Raw genomic sequence first — 21,728 nt, 5'->3', positions numbered from 1 at the left:
GTCTATTCAACCTGTGGGTTGGGACCCCCAGGGGGTCCCCACATGATATTGGGGGGGGGGGGGGGGGGGGGGGGGGTGTTACTGTTTCAAAAATAACCAACAAACAATAGTGCTAATAAAAATGGTCAAACATTGGCCAAATTGTAAAATGATATAAGATCTACAAGCTCTCAACGTCTCACGTTGCAAGGTGGTGTGAACTTGTAGATCAGCTATTTTCATATAATACTCATCATAGTCAAATTAAATGTAATGCCTCTGCCTCAACTCCTACAATTCCAAGTGATTGTCAGGGTGGGAGATGGGGGGGGGGATCCCATTTCAAGTAGTATTATGTTGGGGGGTGCCCAGTTCAAATATGATTATTTTGGGGGTTCCCAGTACAGATATGGTACAAATAATATTATTTTAGGGGGCTCCCAGTTCAAATAATATTATTTTAGGGGGCTCCCAGTTCAAATATGATTATTTTAGGGCGCTCCCAGTTCAAATATGATTATTTTAGGGGGTCCCCAGTTCAAATATGATTATTTTGAGGGGTCCCCAATGCAGTTTTGGGGCGTTATAAAAAGGCCTGAAAAGGTTGAGAACCACTGGCTCTATCCTGTCCTTCACACAACATAGAAATGTCAATGAATGGGGACAGAAATAATTCAAAAGGCTTTTCTTTGAAGTCAAAGAAGACAAAGCGTGGCTTTACTTTAGAGCATACATGGGCCACTGGCGGCCCGGGGTGCCACATGCGGCCCCCACCTTCACTTAATGCGGCCCTTTGGTCAATATCGGAATAGTGATATATTATTGATTTCAGCTGTTACAATTGCAAGCATGCAAACATGACCCGCTTTAATTACATCAGTCTATATTAGTAGCTTAATGACTAGTATTACAATTATATAGTCTGTTTTATGTCCTGTCCAATGTATTTGTATTTAAGTTCATAAAGTTAACATAAGTATAACTAAATTCATTTGAAATTAAATACAAATGTTACTTTTCAGGATTCCAATTCAAAAATAGCAGATCTACAAGCTCAAAACGCGTCGCGCTGCGACGCGTTTTGAGCTTGTAGATCGGCTATTTTTGCTACTTTTGTGTGACAAAGAATGGAGGAGGTGTAGTATATGCAATGTGGCCCTCTGGAGTGAGTGTGGAAATATAGTGGGGGAAATATAGGGGGAAATATAGTGGGGGTGATGCAACTTTGATGATGGAGAGAGCTCCATCATCAAAGTTGCATCACCCCCTGCCTTAAAGTATGAGTGGTCTGCAAAATGAACAGCTCTCTCTCTCTTCTGATGAAGCGATTGACCACAAACATCTGCCGCCTGGCATGACAGTGGTCTCTAATGGGGATTTGATGGCTGACAGCTTTTGATAACATTGCAGAGACTAATTTGTCATTTTTGTCTGTCATTTTAATTGGTGCTGGGAGACCGCCTGAAAGCCCTTGTCATGTCATACGTGTTCAAAAAATATATATACATTTATTTTTGCATCACACATGGTTGAAGCTCTGCCACACTGTAAAGCAATATTAACCCATTAAAACCGGGAAAGCATCCGAGTCATTTTAGATTTGAGATAAAAAAGCATCATTTTATACTTTGGCTATTCAAAAATAGCAGATCTACAAGCTCGTCACGTGCTACAAGCTTGTAGATCTGCTATTTATTTTTGAAAGAATCGTGAAAATGTGTGCATATCTTTGAATATATATATATTATTTTAAAGCAAACTCAAATCTTTGCTTCTGGGGGGGGAACAAAATATTGGAACAAAATATTTTGAGATGGAGGCCGGCGGCCAAATACATATAATTTTGGGGGTCCTTGAGATGAAAAACTTTGAGCACCACTGATATATTAATAACAAAAGTTGTTAATATATCTTCACAATCATTTTAACCAGTTCAAGCATTTTTTATTTGGCTATTCAAAAATTGCAATCTTCAGGGGGCACGGTGGCGCAGTCGGTAGCGCTGTCGCCTCACAGCATCACAGCAAGAAGATCCTGAGTTCGATTCCCGCCGGGGACGCTGTGGGCGCTGGGGGGCGTGTCTTCTCCTCCGCGTCATCAGCGCCCATACCCTAGGTGGGGTTGGCGAAAGGGCCTACTCTGTGTGGAGTTTGCATGTTCTCCCCGTGTCTCCCAGGGTAGTTAATACCCTCACAAAAACATGCAGTAATCTTGGTCACTATACCGCCTCGCCCACGACAGCCGGGGCGCCTGATGGAGGGCAAAGGAACTGGTTGGAATAACGTGTTCCTTCCACGCGCTACGTCCTACCAGGGAAACTCCCACCTGTCAGGTGACAAGAAGGTCAGTTGGCTCTCATGCACTGAAGGAAGCATGAGCTCGGCCCTGGCCTCCCCAGGCTGTGGGGGACTGGTCTAACGCTGGTGTAGGGCTGGTGTAGCGCCCAGGATCACTTAGGAAATTGGCATTTTTTTGCTTCTGACAAACTATTTGTTAACTGACTTATTAACTGTATGCTAATGACGTCTTATAAATGCCTTATAACTAGTTAATAGATCATTTATAAACCATTTAATGAGTTAATAATGTTTTGTTAAATATTTGTTAACAGTTAGTTAAGGAGTTATAACTATCCCTTATAGATAATGTATAGATTACTCACCAACTATTAGTTAATGACTTGTTAAATATGTTTTAGTAGTTGGTTAAGGATTTATACATATGCACGTATGTTCCATGTAGCTTTATTTTATTGTCATGTACAGTTCAGTTCTATACAGGTTCAACTCGGTTCCGTTTGCACACTCTCAGAGTTAAAGACCAGTAAGGGTCCATTTGGAACCCGGCTCAAGGAACCCTGGGGGGTTGAGAACCGCTGGCAGTGGTGGAAAAAGTACTCAAATTCTTTACTTAAGTAAAAGTACCAATACTGCAATATAAAAATACTCTGTTACAAGTAAAAGTTCAGAATTCAAAATTGACTTGAGTAAAAGTACAAAAGTATTGCCATCAAAATGTACTTAAAGTATCAAAAGTAAAAGTACTAAATATTTGAAAATAGCAGATCTACAAGCTCACAACGCGTCGCGATGCGACGCGTTGTGAGCTTGTAGATCGGCTATTTTCAAATAGCCTATGTATTAAATAGGGCTAAAGTGGTTCATGTGTGTTTCATTGTATCCTAGTTTATATCTGAAAAGTAACTAGTAACTAAAGTTTTCAAATACATGTAGTGTAGTAAAAGTACAATATTTGCCTCTGAGATGTAGTGGAGTAGAAGTAAAAGTATTGGAAATTGGAAATACTCAAGTAAAGTACAAATACCTCAAAATTTTACTTAAGTACAGTACTTAAGTAAATGTACTTAGTTACTTTACACCACTGACCGCTGGTGTATTGGGATGGGGAGGGGGGGAGAGAGAGAGAGAGAGAGAGAGAGAGAGAGAGAGAGAGAAGGCAGGATGAATATATGTGGTTGGGCGAGTGAGATGAAGGGAGGGGGGGGATAAGAGGGCGAGCGAGCGAGATAGGGGAGCGCACGCTCATCGGAGGGGAGGAGGGGCGGGATCAGTCCGTTGGCAGCTTTTCACCGTATCTCTTTGTAAACTCCTCTGCTTTCTTATAGAATTTTCTACGGTCCTTTGAGTATTCTTCCACTAGCTCCCACCTCAGAGGATGGGTTGGCTCTAGGTCGTCCAGCAGAGCGACGAGGGCCAGAATTACTGCAAGAGAAATAAAAACAAAGCAGAGAGAGAGAGAGAGAGAGAGAGAGAGAGAGAGAGAGAGAGAGAGAGAGAGAGAGAGAGAGAAAAACCCACTTTAAAGTCTGTCTGAAACAAACCAGACATTTATTACAGCACTTCTTCCCATTTCCAATATATCTTCATATAATTGGTCCACGCCTCACTTTGTGCCACACTGCGAGCTTGTACATCTGCTATTTTTGAACATTTTCTTGAACATTTTGAAGAATTTTGCATTTATTTTAACACAAATCTTCTCTGTTGGAAGTCCCTGACACAAAAAAAATCAGATGGGGGTCCGCGGTCAAATGTATATCAATTTAGGGGTCCTTGGCATGAAAACCACTGGTCTAACCCCATCCCTCCAAAAATGCAGTTCACTGGGATCATTTAAAACAGCCCTGAAAATGCACCTTTTGGGAGACCATAAAAGGAGGTAGTACCATTTTCACGTTAGACAGACGACCCCCCCCCCCCCCACATTGTTGTATATATAGCATTTTATTTTCTTTGAATGTTTGAGTGCTATTCTTTTTTTTTTTTTTTTTTTTTATACTGTTGGTGCCACTATATGTGACTATGAAGGACCTTGAATACAAAGGACCTCAATGGAAACAAGACCGCAAGGACTTCTTTGAACGGACCTGTTAGACAAAGTATTTTAAATGTAACTGTGCTGTTTTACATTTTTGCCTAATAAAATATTCAATCAATCAAAGCATTTGTGTCTACTCACTGTGTGTCATTGTTGGGGGGCTGTGGACAGTTCAGAAACCTGCCTACCTAAAGCACCGTTGATGGGAATTCTAAGTGAATAGAAACTACAGCCTTTCTCTTTCTGGAAAGTTGGCACGCTGAAATAGAAGCCTTTCTTCTTGCGTTTAATAGAACAATTTGGAAGACTCAACCCTGTAGTGCCTCAGTGGCGTCAGTTCAGCAAAAGCTAGGGTATGGCAGCATGCACGCGACCTCATGCACGCGTGCGCAGCGCGCGTGCATGAGGTCACCCCCGCGCGCGCGCGCGAAATTTTTGTGCGGTTCTGGGCGGGTTGGGTTCGTTTTTTTACAGTTTTTGGTTACTTTATTTCGGTTTTAGGGTTAGGATTCGGGTTAGGTTAGGGTTATGTTATTTAATTCTTATTTTTGCCTGATTTTCCCGATTTATTATCAAAAAAGTACTTTTTTTTTTTTCTCCCCTGGAGCCAGGGTATGGCAGCTGCAATAGCCTGCCATACCCAATTGACGCCCCTGTAGTGCCTACTGATGATGTCATTGGTAGGAAGGTTTCTCAACTGTCCAGAGCCCACCAATGAGAGACAGAGTGAGTAGAAAGATATGGTGCCGTATTATAATGAGCATTAACTCTTTAACTGCCAGAGTATACATGAATAAACTCATCCACTGTCAGCGATTTTTGTGTTTTATAACCTTTTCAAGTGGTCACAGAATATTTATCTCCAGTATGATCGATCCCCTGATGGTTGCTAATCACTGAGGGTTTCACTGTGTGGTTTCACAAATGTCAACGAGGTCATCGCGACCTCGTTCCCATTTGTTGTCCGCCTTTGAATATAGCATGTCTCGACCTAAAATACATAAAATTGCACGGGAGCCGAGATGCAGCATTTTTAAAGGGGCTACACCATGAATTTCATTTTTTTGGGGGTTTTTAGTATTTTTTGGGCTCCCCAGTGTCTCTTGTACCCAATTTTTTTTTTTTTTTTAACATTCAGTCATTCATGCTCATTTCATGGATTTCCTGAATGGGCGTGTCTGAACAGGCCATTTCAGAATGGCTGTGCAAGTGATGTCACTTGCACTGATTTTGCATTGACGATGGCCAGACAGAATTGCTCAGTAGCTCCCCCCTGCCCAATAGGACGTTTTGGTATTGCAGCTGAAAAAGCTTGGAATGACAGACAGTCAGATTGTGAGAAAAAATATCTGGATGTTTTTTAGGCTTACAACCTGTTTAAAACGTATTAGGGGGCAATATTTATATATAATATATTTTTTTTAATTCATGGTGTAGCCCCTTTAAGTAATAAGTTAACCAGGAAAAGAATGGAGCAGTAAATCTTTGGATCACGTTATTTCTGGTTCTGTGTGAAAAAAAAAAAAAAAACGTGTCTAATGCGTCAATGGCCATGTGGACCAAGTACCAATTGACTCGAAAACACGTCCACGGCAGTAAAATGAGGACCAATTGTATGAAATGGGTTAAGTGATCCTTTTTTAGGCCTAATTTACTTCCATTTTTAATGGGATAGATAGATTGATCGATTGGCTATTTATTTATTTATTTGATCGGTTAGCACACCTTGGTTAATTCGGGTTTTTGCTTCCCATTTCTGCCAGATCAGAGGCAGATAAACCTGTCCTTTCTCATCGATGTTGGGGTGGTAGATCTTTGTCAAGAAGTGGATCTTAGGAGGCTTGAAGGGGTACTCGGCGGGGAAAATGATTTCGATCCTGAAGGCCCCTTTGTCATAAGGAGGGTTATCCTGGAGAAGAAGAGGTACACATGGTCAAACTATGGCGGGAGCAGTGGTGGAAAAAGTACTCAAATGTTTTACTTAAGTAAAAGTATACTGGAAAGTAGAAACTCTGTTACAAGTAAAAGTCCGGAATTAAAAATGTTGGTATCAAAATGTACTTAAAGTACCAAAAGTAAAAGTACTAAAATGTTTGAAAATAGCAGATCTACAAGCTCACAACGTGTCGCTATGTGACGCGTTGTGAGCTTGTAGATCTGCTATTTTCAATTAGCCTAGGTTTACAATAGGGCTACAGTGGTTAATGCCTGTTTTATAACGTAATCATGTATATCTGCAAAGTAACTAGTAACTAAAGTTTTTAAATAATTGCAGTGGAGTAAAAGTACAATATTTGCCTCTGAGATGTAATGGAGTAGAAGCAAAAGTATAGAAAATTGGAAACACTCCAGTAAAGTAAAAGTACCTGAACATTGTACTTAAGTACAGTACTTGAGTAAATGTACTTAGTTACTTTACACCACTAGGCGGGAGTGTCACGAGACACGATGATGAAGCAGTGAACAGATTTAAGACAATAGGCTCTGTTTGACATGAAGGTGCCTTATATCACTACTTGCCATGTGTGTCTCCCGTTTATATCTGCTATTGTAAAACATGATGGGATGTTTTTATACAACTAGATTCTGACAAGTCCCGTAAAAAAACGCGCTGTGATTGGCCAGTAGTCAGGAAGCTTGCCTTCTCCAAAATGGCGGCCGCGATACAGGTCACTCCAATGAACCGCAGAGGCCAATGAGGTATCTAGGCTTCTATATCTATGAATGGGACAATCAAACAAAACTATGGGACACTGAACTGGAACAGGAAACAGGCATGCCACCTTCTGGAAACCTGAGACTACAGTTGTGAACTGAGCCCATTCAATTTACAATTTAGGCATTTAAGCAGACTCTTATTCTAGAGCGATTTACAGTAAGCAAGGTAAACGGAAGATAAAAAAGGAGTTGTCCCGCACACTCTCTGCACTTATGTAACAGAGTGGTGCACTACCTCAGCCTGATGGCCTGAAACGCTAATATCTCCCCTGGGTGATAAAGACACCCCTTTGGCTTAGCGGTTAAGATGTTGGCTTTCCACGTGGGAGACCCGGGTTCGAATTCCGGGTGTTACACTAAGCTACCTAATGAAGGTCAGTTCACCGAAACGTTGTTCATCAATGAATAAAAACAGAAGACAGTGTGTGTGAGACAACTTCTATCTGTGCTCTCCTACACACCTGTCCTTGTAAGTCGAAGGTGTGCAAACGCACTTTATCTACCAAGACAATTCAAAAGTGACTTACAGGAACAATGAGCCCTTGCCATGTTAATATGTTTGATTCATCGACGTGAATGATCCTGAAGTTTTTCATTGGAGACTTGCAAAGTTCATCGAGTTCCTAAGAGAGCGAGAGGAAAACAAGAACAATGTAAATTGTGTAGATAGCTTCTTTTTGGCCAGGGACACCTTACACCAGTTGCACAATGGATTATAAATTAGGCTTTACTTTTGCTTTTGCATAACGTCATTGATGATGATGATGATGATCAGCTGACGATATCATTTGTGAAAAAACACACAAGTCAACTTAAAACAGATCGAAGTGATCTGATAAAATCCTTAAGTGTTATTCTTTTTTAATTTGGTTCCAATTATTACAAACAGGAGTTAAATTAACATTTAGGCCTTTACTGCGTTTGCCGGCTGCTAACAGCTAATCTGTCCCTTAAATTGCGTGTGGATGTTTGACAGCTGAGAGACTTGACCTCAAGCTTAAGTGAAACCAGAGCAACACAAACATCGGTTTTGCCTTTTTTTTTATCGCTCACAACCACATTACAAACAAACACTTAAATTATTATGAATTAAGCCAGTCTGTGTGGCTTAATTCACACAATATAATTACTTCCCCACCCATCCCCAGAATGACGAAGTCCAAGTCTGATCTTTACTAGCACCACCTAGCCTAGCTAACATAGCTTAAGCTAGAGGTTGTTTAAGCTACAAAACACACAGTCAGCAGCAGGTTAGCATGCTAGCGATGCTAGCTGGAGACTGATAAGAGGGTTGGGGAGGTTAGCATCTTAGCATGCTAGCAGGAGACTGATAGAGGTGGTTAGCATTCTAGCTAGCCTGCTAGCTAGCAGGCTAGCCCCCCCGGGACGTCCGTGTCCGTCATTCGACATTCACGGGGATGTGATGGGGGGAAAAGAGAACATCAGGAGATTTTACCTTTTGCAGCCTCCTTCTTCCTGCCATCTTGAAACTACTGTGTCCTTCCCGGATTCACAGCACAGCGGCTTAGATGCCCCCTTCTCTGCTGCTTTCTGGCTGTCACGCCAAAATCAGTGACCCCGTGAGATTCTTGAGACCACCAGACGGAGCTGTTTTCACAAAAAAAAAATATATGTATATATTTATTTATTTTCAAAAAATATTTTCGCTCCCGTTTTAGGATTATTACGGTCATTTCCGGGTCGCGCGGCCCAATTAGTTATGTTAATGTTTGGGCTGGGATTCTTTCCAGCAGGGGCCTCAGTGCGGCTGCAGAGTTCATGTGCAGGGCTGGAGCAGTGAAACCCCCCCCCCGGGGTGGTGGGCCGGTTCGGACACACTAAACTATAAACCACATCAGAAGAAATATATATATATATATATATATATATTTATTGTCGTGTAAAAAAGCTCTCAATTCTTACCGTCAATCTCTCGGAGCTCGCAATGGAAACGCAGCAATAACACCCTGGTAACTAGTAACACTGATGCATACGTAGAACACTTTGTCCTGATAGTGAGCATCCACTCCATTTATATGGGTTTGGTCTACCCATGTGGGTGTAACCTTCTGTTGATTAATCATGTGACTTGTGTACTGTTTTAAATGTGGAAACACAGGCTTTAGCACTGTTAGTCAGGTTCACTATGTGTTCTTGTTCAAAATTTGTGGAGATTAGCAAAACAATACTTTATTTTTATCTTCAGAACATGGGGAATCCAAAAATCTATGTTTGCATTTGCACAGACACCTGCATGTCCGCCATATTGGACGTTCAAAATGGCCACCATAAAATACATAATTTGTGATATCTTGGCTTCTAAACAACATAGAAAGTTAATTAAATATGCTAATCCAATGTTTTCTGGGTCAAGGAATCCAATAGAGACCTAAAGGATTGTGCACAGGGACTTGCAGTAGCGCCACCTAGGGGATGGCCAGTGAAATTCAGGTTTACTATGTTAAAAAATATATTTTCGTTAAAAAGTTTGGATTAGGAAAATATACACTTTTGGAATCTTCAGAGCATGAGGAATCCAAAAATCCTTGTTTGCATTTGCACAGATACCTGCATGGCCCACCATATTGTTCAATATGGACGACCTAAAATATATAGCCTAATTTGTGCTATCTTGGATTCTAGACAACCAACCTTAGTTAATATGTTTCCAGGTCAAGGAGTCCAATAAAGACCTCAATGTAGTTATTATATAAAAGCAAGAAAACAAATGTAAATGGAAAATATAGTCTTTATATTTGTGTAATATCAACACATCATTGACTTTATTACACCACAGGTTTACAGATGTAAAGAAATGGGTGAAAAACTCCATTGTTTCTGTTGTTTTCAAAGAGAAGAAAAGAAGAGGGCAGGGAGAGCAAGGAGAACAATCTATCAGTAATAGAAAACATGTCAAGGATATACAAATGGCATAAACCAACAGATACAGTATGTACATGAGATTGGACATAAGGTGCAAGGTGGTGACACTTTGGTAGGTCTACACTAGCAGCAGGTATGTACATGAGATTACACATTAACTTGCAAAAACAGTATTGACAAGTTATAAGATTGAACTATATACAATAATATCATCTATCATTCTTTTACGGCCCTTCATCACTGTTAGGAGGGTCATTTTCAGCATTACAGTCTGCGTCGTTTTCGCAGTCACTTCCAAACAAAGTTCTGTGCAAGTTGTGTCTCCTGCATGAACATCTCTGGGTTGTACAATGGGTTTTGCACTGACATCTGACCAACTCTACAATGGCCTGTGGTGCAGGAGGAACCTTTGTGGTAGTAGGTAGTATCTCACCATGGCTCCATGTTTGAGTGGGTCAAAAAGACTCTGCCACGTCACAGTGGCTTGGCACCACACCCTACTTTGATCATGCACACGTTCAATGTTCTCCTCAAGGGCACCAACGGTAGGAGGCAACTTGCTGCTTTATGCCAGATGTTTGCAAAACAGATACCACCTTAGGTCAGGAATGTTTGTTATATGGATGCCCCTTGGGCAGTACATCATACAAAGTTGGCCAATGCATCATTCACCTCCTGTGTTAGGTCGCCTTCCTCTGTTAGTTTCTGTTAGTGGTCAGATGTCAGTGCAAAACCCATTGGACAACCCAGAGAAGGTCATGCAGGGGACACAACTTTGCTTGCACAGAACTTTGTTTGTGTGGAAGTGACTGCGAAAACGACACAGACTGTCTGTAAATGACACCCCAGACAGTGATGACGAGCTGTAAAATAATATTCCTGAATGATAGATCTAGTAGATATTGTATGTATATAGTTCAATCGTTCATACTGTTTTTGCACCTTAATGTCTAATATCATACCTGCTGCTAATGTAGACCTACCAAAGTGTCACCACCTTGCACCTTGTGGCTTTTTTCCCCCTAATTTTTATCGCTCGATTCTGTAACCCCTTTTTCACCCGGTGCCAATTAGCTAAGTGATCCTGGGCACTACACTCCCCCCACCAGCCTAGGGAGGCCAAGGCCGAGCTCATGCCTCCTTCAATGCATGAGAGCCAACTGACCTTCTTGTTTTACATTTACATTTGTTTTCTTGCTTTTCTATAATCCTGAGAACTACATTGAGGTCTGTATTGGACTCCTTGACCTGGAAAACATATTTAATTAAGGTTGGTTGTCTAGAATCCAACGTAGCACAAATTAGACTATATATTTTATGTGGTCCATATTGAACATGCAATATGGCGGCCATGCAGGTATATGTGCAAATGCAAACAAGGATTTTTGGATTCCCCATGCTCTGAAGATTGCAAAAGTGTTATAGTTTTGCTAATCAAAAATTCGTAACAAAAGTATATTTTCTAAAATAGTCAACCTGCATTTCCATGGCCATCCCCTAGGGGGCGCTGCTGCAAGACCCTGTGCACTATCCTTTAGGTCTCTATTGGATTCCTTGGCCCAGAAAACATAGGATTAGCATATTTAATTAACTGTCTATGTCGTCTAGAAGCCAAGGTAGCACAAATTATATATTTTATGGCGGCCATTTTGAACGTTCAATATGGCGGACATGCAGGTGTCTGTGCAAATGCAAACATAGATTTTTGGATTCCCCATGTTCTGAAGATAAAAAAAAATGTATAGTTTTGCTAATCTCCACACATTTTGAACGAAAGTATATTGTTTTACATAGTGAACCTGACTATGTTCTAAACAGTAGCCACTGTTCCCAAGCTCCTTATCTGATCTAATCAATCAACATGCCCTCAAGTGATACTCAGGTGACACGTGTAAAGTCCACTGCTGTGCTGTGGCTTTTAGAATTTGATCATCCATTCTTGAGAATCGGGGCAAAACCTTTATTTATTTTACTTTTTATATATATTCTTAAATCTGACGGAGTTGACAACGATCTTGGACACAACTTTAAAGGGCAAACACTTTTACAAAAAAGCATTAAAAAAATGTATGGCAAAAGTACATTCTTACACCTATGTTATCAAAAACATTTAAAAAAGGTTTGAAGTTGTGAATCCTTGTCTTAGACAAGGTTTTATTTTTTTGGCAGAGTGCAAGTTTAGATATAAAAAAAAAGGGAAACAGACCATTTTTTAAAATACATCTTATGTCATTCATATAATAAATCCTTTAAGAATATATTTTCACCAAACTTTTTTTCTAAATTAATGTGTTAATAAACAATACTTTTAAAGGTTTTGGTAGGACATGATTTGTCCCAATTCTCAAGAATGGGTGATATATTTGAATCGGTTTACAACTACAGTTTATAACTCCAAATAAGCAGTATTAACCTTCATATAAGCATGTATCAACTCCTAGAATAATAACTAGGCCTATCAATCCGGTATACAATCCTGAATAAGCAGGAAATACACATAATAATAATCACAATAATAACCGCAAACTTCAGGCGCTGGAAGGCCCTGGATTATTCTACAGTGATCTATACGTTCAAAATGCATCCTGATGTGACCTATGAGCTTGCAGATCGGCTGTCTTCACTACAATGACAATTTCTTTAACTTTATTTATACCTGGTGTTTCACCAGGATGGGGGACAATTATTTTATTACTTAGTGACCGCACCTTACAGCAGAATAGATCAGAACAGGATAAACATCTATGTAAGCACACACAACAAGAATTATTTTAACGGGACAATTTGGTAGTGAATGTTGAAAACCGGGACATTTTAGTGTTTTAGAGATGTTTGTCATGGACTTGGGAAACACAGCTTAAACCTGGGGCCAGTAAGCAAATTGGTGATGACAATGGCTGCCTTGAAACATAAGGGACCAGTTGTGTCATGCATGCTCTGGGCCCTTGCCTTACCCCTTATGCCTAAACGTACCTTTTAAGAATTATAGCACCCACTAAAATTTAAGAGGCACAAATATATGATTGATTTCCATAAGTAAGAAAAAATATAATATGGGGTTTACAATTAAAGGCAAAGTGAGTGATAATTATTTTATTTATTTTTTGTTAAAAAGGTTAAAGTATTATATTCTGATAGTAATCATTGCTACAGAGCGTTTGTTCAGTCACAGAGGTCTCTGCAGCTCTTTAGTAAACATAATTATGTACATTTTCAGGTAGGTGACACATTTTAAGCCAATCAGGAGAGAGCACTGAAAATGCATTTTCTGTTTTAATACAGAGCTGGAGAGACTTGGGAGACTCCTTTAACTGAACAAACACTCTATAGCAATGAGTACTATCACAATATAGAGCTATTTAACACTTATTTTAACCAAAGTAAATCACTTATTACCCTACCTTTAACATAAAATGATTAAAGTAGTCTTAAAGTAGACTCCTGTCCCTCACCCATCCATCTCTTCACTAAGACTGAGGTATCAAATGTCAGTGGTGTAAAGTAACTAAGTGCATTTACTCAAGTACTGTACTTAAGTAAACTTTAGAGGTACTTTTACTTTACCGGAGTTTTTCCAATTGTCTACACTTTTACTTCTACTCCACTACATCTCAGAGTCAAATGTTGTACTTTTACTCCACTGCAATTATTTGAAAACTTTAGTTACTAGTTACTTTGCAGATACAAATTATTACATTATAAAACATACATTAACCACTTTAGCCCTATTTTATACCTAGGCTATTTGAAAATAGCCCATCTAAAAGCAAACAATGCGTCGCGATGTGACATGTTGTGAGCATGTAGATCTGCCATTTTCAAACATTTTAGTACTTATCCTTTTGGTACTTTAAGTACATTTTGATACCATTACTTTTGTACTTTCACTAAGTAAATTTTGAATTCTGGACTTTTACTTGTAACGGAGTACTTCTACATTCTACACTACAGTATTGATACTTCTACTTAAGTAAAAGAAATGAGTACTTTTTCCACCACTGCTCTACACAGATTAATGGCCAATCACATCTTCATCCGTATGTTAGTAAGGTTATACATTGATTATTGCCGAAATATACCACCATCAGTCTCACACACACACACACACACACACACACACACACACACACACACACACACACACACACACACACACACACACAGTCGCGCAGCCACGCCTCCTTGTCTTTCACAGTGAGAGATAGTTTCTATTTTTCTCTAGTAACTAAGTGCATTTACTCAAGTACTGTACTTTAGTAAAATGTTGAGGTATGTTTTGCTTTACTGGAGTATTTCCAGTTTTCAATACTTTAAGTTCAACTCCACTACATCTCAGAGGCAAATGTTTATCCGCTGCAAACGTGTCATCGATCATTTACACGTGTGTGTATTGTTTCCCCATACAAATGCTCGAATCTTTGCATCCCATGTCATATGAGGGCTCTGTAACATATTCTCATGTGCTACTGCTGTAGATCTGGGCGTAGCAGCCAGGAAACATAGAACTTTGTAAACATAGAGAATAGATGGGCCCATCTGCCTTAGGCCTACCTCTTATCCCAAACTTTGTTTGCATTTTTTACTCTTTTGAAAAACATTTAAAAATACCAGTAGTTCAAATACCCGATCTACAAGCTCACAATGTGTCGATGTAGATCGGCTAGTTGAACTATTTGAAAATGTTTTTCAAAATAGTAAAATATGGCGAATAGGCATAAGGGGTAAGGCAAGATGGGGCCCAGAGCATGCATGACACAACTGGTTCCTTATGTTTCAAGGCAGCCATTGTCATCACCAATTTGCTTACTGGCCCCAGGTTTAAGCTGTGTTTCCCAAGTCCATGACAAACATCTCTAAAACACTAAAATGTCCCGGTTTTCAACATTCACTATGAAATTGTTGAAGTAATTCTTGTTGTGTGCTTACTGTACATAGATGTTTATCCTGTTCTAATCTATTCTGCTGAAAGGTGCAGTCACTAAGTGCTAAAATAATTGTCCCCCATCTTGATGAAACACCAGGTATAAAAAAAAGTTAAAGAAATTGTCATTGTAGTGAAAACAGCCGATCTGCAAGCTCACAGGTCACATCAGGATGCATTGTGATTTTAAAGATCACTGTAGAATTATCCAGGGCCTTCCAGCACCCGAAGTTTGCGGTCATTATTGTGATTATTATTAGTATGTGTGTATTTCCTGCTTGTTTGGGATTGTATACCGGAGTGATAGGACGAGTTTTATACACGCTATTTTGATATATATTGATACACGCTTATATGAAGGTTAAACTGCTTATTTGGAGTTGTAAATTGAAGTTGTAATCCGATACAAATATATACAAATTCTAAAAGCCACAGCACAGCAGTGGACTTTACACAGTGTCACATGAGGGCATGTTGATTGATTAAGTCAGATAAGGAGTTGGGCTACAGTGGCTACTGTTTAGAACAGTGCTAAAGCCTGTGTTTCCACAATACACAAGTCACATGATTAATCAACAGACGATTACACCCACATGGGTAGACCAAACCCATATAAATGGAGTGGATGCTCACTATCAGGACAAAGTGTTCTATGCATGCATCAGTGTTACTAGTTACCAGGGTGTTATTGCTGCATTTGTCATTTTCCATTGCGAGCTCCGAGAGACTGACGGTAAGAATTGAGAGCGTGTTTACACGACAATAAATATATAAATATATATATATATATTTCTGATGGGGTTTATAGTTTCGTGTGTATATTTCATGTCAGTAATTTGTTGTTTGTGTTTACTTTTTTAGGTTACCTGACTCTACTTGACTACTGGTTAGTATAATAAAACCATCAAAGACACAGGTCTGCGTTGTGTCCGCTAACTCGTTTGCTCAAATACCCTTTACAAGGGAAGATCTAATTAGTTACATTGCCTGTGAGACTGGTTAGATAATTGTACAATCACAATATATTCATTTCTGTGTTATTCCGTTGTAATTTTGGCATTGATAAATTATTTGATATACTGATTTTATGTTGTTTTATCTCTTATGATTATTAGCCTATATCTGTTGCCAGAAACAGTCTGTTTCTGTTGCCAGAAACAGACTTTTGTTTTCAAAAACAAAAACAAAACAGACTTAATTGGAACGATTTTTCAGTTAATGTAGCCACTGCCACCTTCCTGTGACTCCATTTGGGGTCCTAACCCACAGTTTGAGAACCTCTATTTTGAATGGTATCACTGTAATCCTTAACCATCAAAACATTCATTATTTTCCCCTCCTCTCCAGTATTTCACTATCTTGCATGTGAATTATGATTTACAATACTTCTGGACATCACAGTTTCACTTTTTCTGAACATGTAGGCTGTTACACCAAACGTAGTGTCCAATCGACTTATGTGACGGCAGGGGTCACTGTTTTCGGCTAATCCACACTTAAGTGAAGTCTCCTCGTAAGATTTGAAAAAATATTATTTTTGTATTTCACTTATAGGCAGGGTTTTTGATTGAATACTTAATTGACAGTTTATTAAAAAAAAGGCGCGGTGGCACTGATTTATATAAAATAATGCTAAAAGGACTCAGATAAGCCCAGGGCTTGTTTCCATTAAGGTCGTTAATGTTACAAATGATACCGGGCTATACAGTGGTTCTCAAAGAAGGGTTTGGAGACCCCCAAGGGGTGCTGAGGGGGTTCCAGAGGGTCCCAAGCAAAATAGTTAAGGAATCACTTGGACCCTATAGTTTCAGCCCTGTAACTCAAGTGTACAAATGTAACCAAATGGACCCTAAGTAAAGGGGTTCCATGTGTAACACTCAGTGGTGGAAAAAATACTCAAATGTTTTACTTAAGTAAAAGTATCAATGCTGCAATGTAGAATGACTCTGTTACAAGTCTGGTGTTCGAAATTTACTTGAGTAAAAGTACAAAAGTATTGGAATCAAAATGTACTTAAAGTACAAAAAGTACTAAAATGTTTGAAAATGCAGATCGAATGGGAATGGGAAATACTCCAGTAAAGTAAAACATCCTCAAAAGTGCACTTAAGTAAAGTTCTTGAGTAAATGTACTTAGTTACTTTACACCACTGCATGAAACCAAATGGACCCTAAATAAAGGGGTTCCATGTGCAACACTGTCAAAGTTAAAACATTTTTTTGTGAAAACAGCTCTGTCTGGTGGTCTCAAGAATCTCACCGGGTCACTGATTTCGGCGTGACAGCCAGAAAGCAGCAGAGAAGGGGTCATCTAAGCCGCTGTGCTGTGAATCCTGGGAAGGACACAGTAGTTTCAAGATGGAGGACAAGATGGAGGACTGGATGTATCGATGTAGCAAAAGGCTGCAAAGGGTAAAATCTCCTGATGTTCTTTCCCCCCCCCCACATCCCTGTGAACGATGAATGACGGACAGGGACGTCCCGGGGGGGCTAGCCTGCTAGCTCCTTATAATCCATTGTACAACTGGTGTGAGGTGTCCCTGGCCAAAAAGAATCTTTCTACACAATTTACATTGTTCTTGTTTTCCTCTCGCTCTCTTAGGACCTCAGAGAACTTCGCAGGTATCCAATGAAAAACTTCAGGAACCTTCAAGTCGATGAATCAGACATATTCAGATGGCAAGGGCTCATTGTTCCTGTAAGTCACTTTTGAATTGTCTTGGTAGATAAAGTGCGTTTGCACACCTACTACTTACAAGGATAGAGTGTGTAGGAGAGCACAGCCAAACGTAGATAAGATAGAAGTTGTCTCACACACACTGTCTTCTGTTTTTATTCATTGATGAATGAATCAATCAATCAGGTCAACTGAGCTTCATTAGGTAGCTGAGTGTTTTGTGAGTGCAGAGAGTGTGCGGGACAACTCCTTTTTTTATCTTCCGTTTACCTTGCTTACTGTAAATCGCTCTAGAATAAGAGTCTGCTTAAATGCCTAAATTGTAAATTGAATGGGCTCTGTTCACAACTGTAGTCTCAGGTTTCCAGAAGGTGGCATGCCTGTTTCCTGTTCCAGTTCAGTGTCCCATAGTTTTGTCTGATTGTCCCAGTCATAGATATAGAAACCTAGATCCCTCATTGGCCTCTGCAGTTCATTGGAGTGACCTGTATCGCGGCTGCCATTTTGGAGAAGGCAAGCTTCCTGACTACTGGCCAATCACAGCGTGTCTTTTCCGGGACTTGTCAGAATCTAGTTGTAAAAACATCCCATTATGTTTTTACAGTAGCAGATATAAACGGGAGACACATGGCACCTTCATGTCAAACAGAGCCTATTGTCTTAAATCTGTTCACTGCTTCTTCATCGTGTCTTGTGACTCTCCCGCCTAGTGGTGTAAAGTAACTAAGTACATTTACTCTGAGTACATTGTTGAGGTACTTTTACTTTACTGGAGTATTTCCAATAGTCTATTATTTTACTTCTACTCCATTACATCTCAGAGGCGCATATTGTACTTTTACTCCACTACAATTATTTTAAAACTTTAGTTACTACTTACTTTGCAGATAAATAAATGATTACGTTATAAAACAAGCATTAACCACTGTAGCCCTATTGTAAACCTAGGTTAATTGAAAATAGCAGATCTACAAGCTCACGACGCGTCGCATCGCGACGCGTTGTGAGCTTGTAGATCTGCTATTTTCAAACATTTTAGTACTTTTACTTTTGGTACTTTAAGTACATTTTGATACCAACATTTTTAATTCCGGACTTTTACTTGTAACAGAGTTTCTACATTGCAGTATACTTTTACTTAAGTAAAACATTTGAGTACTTTTTCCACCACTGCTCCCGCCATAGTTTGATCATGTGTGCCTCCTCTTCTCCAGGATAACCCTCCTTATGACAAAGGGGCTTTCAGGATTGCAATCGTTTTTCCCAGGGACTACCCCTTCGTGCCTCCGAGGATCACGTTCAAGACAAAGATCTACCACCCCAGCATCACTGAGTGTGGATGGGTTTGTGTTTGTGGAGATGATTCGATCTTGAATCGGAAGAACTGGAACGCATGCAGCATGAACCAAGGTGTGTTAACCGATATATATATATATTTTTTTAAATAGCCAAACTTTCAAAATGGGTATAGCAATCGATTTGAAAGTGCAATTAATTGATTATTGGATATATTATTATTATTGGAGATTCTATCTATCTATCTATCTATCTATCTATCTATCTATCTATCTATCTCATTAAAAATGGAAGTAAATTAGGCCTTAAAGGATCACTTAACCCATTTCAACTTCATATAATTGGTCCTCATTAATGCTCATTATAATGTGGCATCATATCTTTCTACTCACTCTGTCTCTCATTGGTGGGCTGTGGACAGTTGAGAAACCTTCCTACCAATGACATCATCAGTAGGCACTACATGTTTGAGAGTTCCAAATTGTTCTATTAAACGCAAGAAGAAAGGCTTCTATTTCAGCGTGCCAACTTTCCAGGAAGAGAAAGGCTGTAGTTTCTATTCACTTAGAATGTCCCTGCTTGAAAGGGATGGTACAGTCCATAGGACGTTTTAACTGGGTTTCACTCATACAGTGACCACAACTTTGGTTTTCCTTTTAGTTCTTCTTTACTTTACTTTTTGTGGTTGCAGTACAGCTTATGCAGGTAGTATGGTTGTAAGGTTGTAAGGTATAGGTGAAAAACCTTAAATGAACAATAAGAAATAATTACTGTAAATACAATGCACATGAAATAAATGCAATTATCCATGCTTTACATATATTTTTCAACACTTATGAATATTCTTTTTACTTTCTTAGTGTCTTTTTATGAATTAGGTTTTTAAACATTTCTTTTTACAAATGCAGTCTCATATGAAATGCACATGTAATAGACTGAATTTTAGCAGCATTCCAATCAATCTATATATCTCAATAAACAAATCACATCAGTTTTTAAAACAACAATCATGTTGCTTTAACTTGAGGACATCATACAGACAAATGACAATGAACTTGAACGCACGGTATAACTGCCCATCTTACAATGATCCTTAGTGAGGAGTGGACCAATTATATGAATATACTATTGTATTGATAATTATATGAAGAAGTGCTCCTTGTAATAAATCTGTGGTTTGTTTCAGACAGACTTTAAAGTGCTCTCTCTCTCTCTCTCTCTCTCTCTCTCTCTCTCTCTCTCTCTCTCTCTCTCTCTCTCTCTCTCTGCTGTGTTTTTATTTCTCTTGCAGTAATTCAGGCCATCATCGACCTGTTAAACGACCCGGAGTCATTTGGGCCTCTAGGTTCTTGTGGTAGCTACCAAGCACAAGAATACTTTAAGAACCGTGAAGCGTTCCTTAAGAAAGCAGAGGAGTTTACAAAGACATACGGCGAAGAGCGGCCAACGGACTGATGGCGCCCCACCTCCCCTCCGATGAGCGTGTGCTCCCCTATCTCACTCGCTCGCTCGCCCTCTTATCCCCCCCCTCCCCCTCCCTTGCACGCACGCACGCACGCACGCACACACACACACACACACACACACACACACACACACACACACACACACACACACACACACACACACACACACACACACACACACACACACACACACACACACACACACACACACACACACACACACACACACACACACCAGGAGCAGCTCCCCACCCAAGGACTCGACATACATGGTTCCTCCTCCAACTCCTCCTCTTCTCCTCCTGGTCACGGAGCTCCAGACCATTACTAACTTTATACATCTTTTTGTTGTTGTTTTAATTGTTATAAAAACAACATTTGCCAGAAAAGGAAAGTGTCTAAAAAAGGCATTGAAGGTTTCTGTTTTAGCGTTGTCCCTCTTTTCCGTACGCGGTATCATGCAAGATTTAGCAGGCCGCCCCCCCTGAGTTTATCCGAGTTTTGTTCCCTGTTTGAGGAAATGTTTTGGTTTGATTTGGTTTGAAATCTATATAAATTGTCTTGGTTACGGAAATAATAAAACAAATAAGAAATATTGAGCCCACATTCTTTCACCTCGTATCTATCCTGAACGCAACTTCTGGACGTGCACTGTATTCTGTGGAGTGAGCCAGCAACACACACACACACACACACACACACACACACACACACACACACACACACACACACACACACACACACACACACTATGAGGCTCGATTAGTGCCACGTAAGCACACCCCCTGTCCTGTAATCGTGTAATTTTTTTTGTGTGTTGCACAGAACCGCATAGACGTGTCGTGTACTTTCCCATTCATTTCTGACGGAACGCGATTAGGCGTGCACGCGACACGTGCACGCCTGACGTGCACGCGTACTCGCGTAGTTGTACACGACTACGCGTAGTCGCGTACCAACATGGAGAACGCACGCATTAACGCACGCATAAAGATAACATTTATTTTTTGGTCACGCGATTACACGAGGCGAGCAGTGAGGTGCGCACGGCGATTTACGCGTGCCTGGGAATGCGCGACTCTCTGGATCGCGTGCGTGTGCGCGTGACAATTATAAATATATTTTTTATTATTTAAATAATATTTAAATAATAATGTATGTACTTGAAAAAGACGGGATACAAAGTTAGTTAGTTATGTTCTTCTACATTAGCTATTTAAAATTATGAATTATTGTATAAGGAACTATTTTAATGAAATATTCTCCTTGTAAGGGACATTTAGCAGTGGTGGAAAATAACTAAGTAGTAATTTACTTAAGTACTTTTAGTCCACTACATTTATTTTAAAACTTTATTTACTTAGTAGATTTTGATTATTATTACAAAACATATATTAACCACTTCAGCAGCCATATGCACATTTCGACCCTTTGAAAATAGGAGATCTACA

The 21,728-nt window shown here is 39.7% G+C and overlaps 1 protein-coding gene across 1 annotated transcript; it reads right to left on the bottom strand.

Annotated features, from left to right (window-relative positions):
* Nucleotides 1–3,546: 3,546 nt before the first annotated feature.
* Nucleotides 3,547–8,518, bottom strand: LOC311038661 (ubiquitin-conjugating enzyme E2 L3-like; the record flags this gene model as incomplete). The annotated part of the gene is made up of 4 exons (XM_084048231.1): nucleotides 3,547–3,701; nucleotides 6,043–6,226; nucleotides 7,563–7,658; nucleotides 8,492–8,518. The coding sequence occupies 4 exons, from the start codon at nucleotides 8,516–8,518 to the stop codon at nucleotides 3,547–3,549; spliced, it is 462 nt and encodes a 153-aa protein (XP_083904357.1).
* Nucleotides 8,519–21,728: the final 13,210 nt, after the last annotated feature.

The sequence above is a fragment of the Gymnoscopelus microlampas genome (genome assembly GCF_963454915.1).
Source record: "Gymnoscopelus microlampas genome assembly, chromosome: 22".
In the NCBI taxonomy this organism is placed as follows: Eukaryota; Metazoa; Chordata; class Actinopteri; order Myctophiformes; family Myctophidae; genus Gymnoscopelus; species Gymnoscopelus microlampas.
The sequence above is the reverse complement of the archived record's forward strand: the minus strand, read 5'-3'. Positions and strand labels throughout refer to the sequence as shown.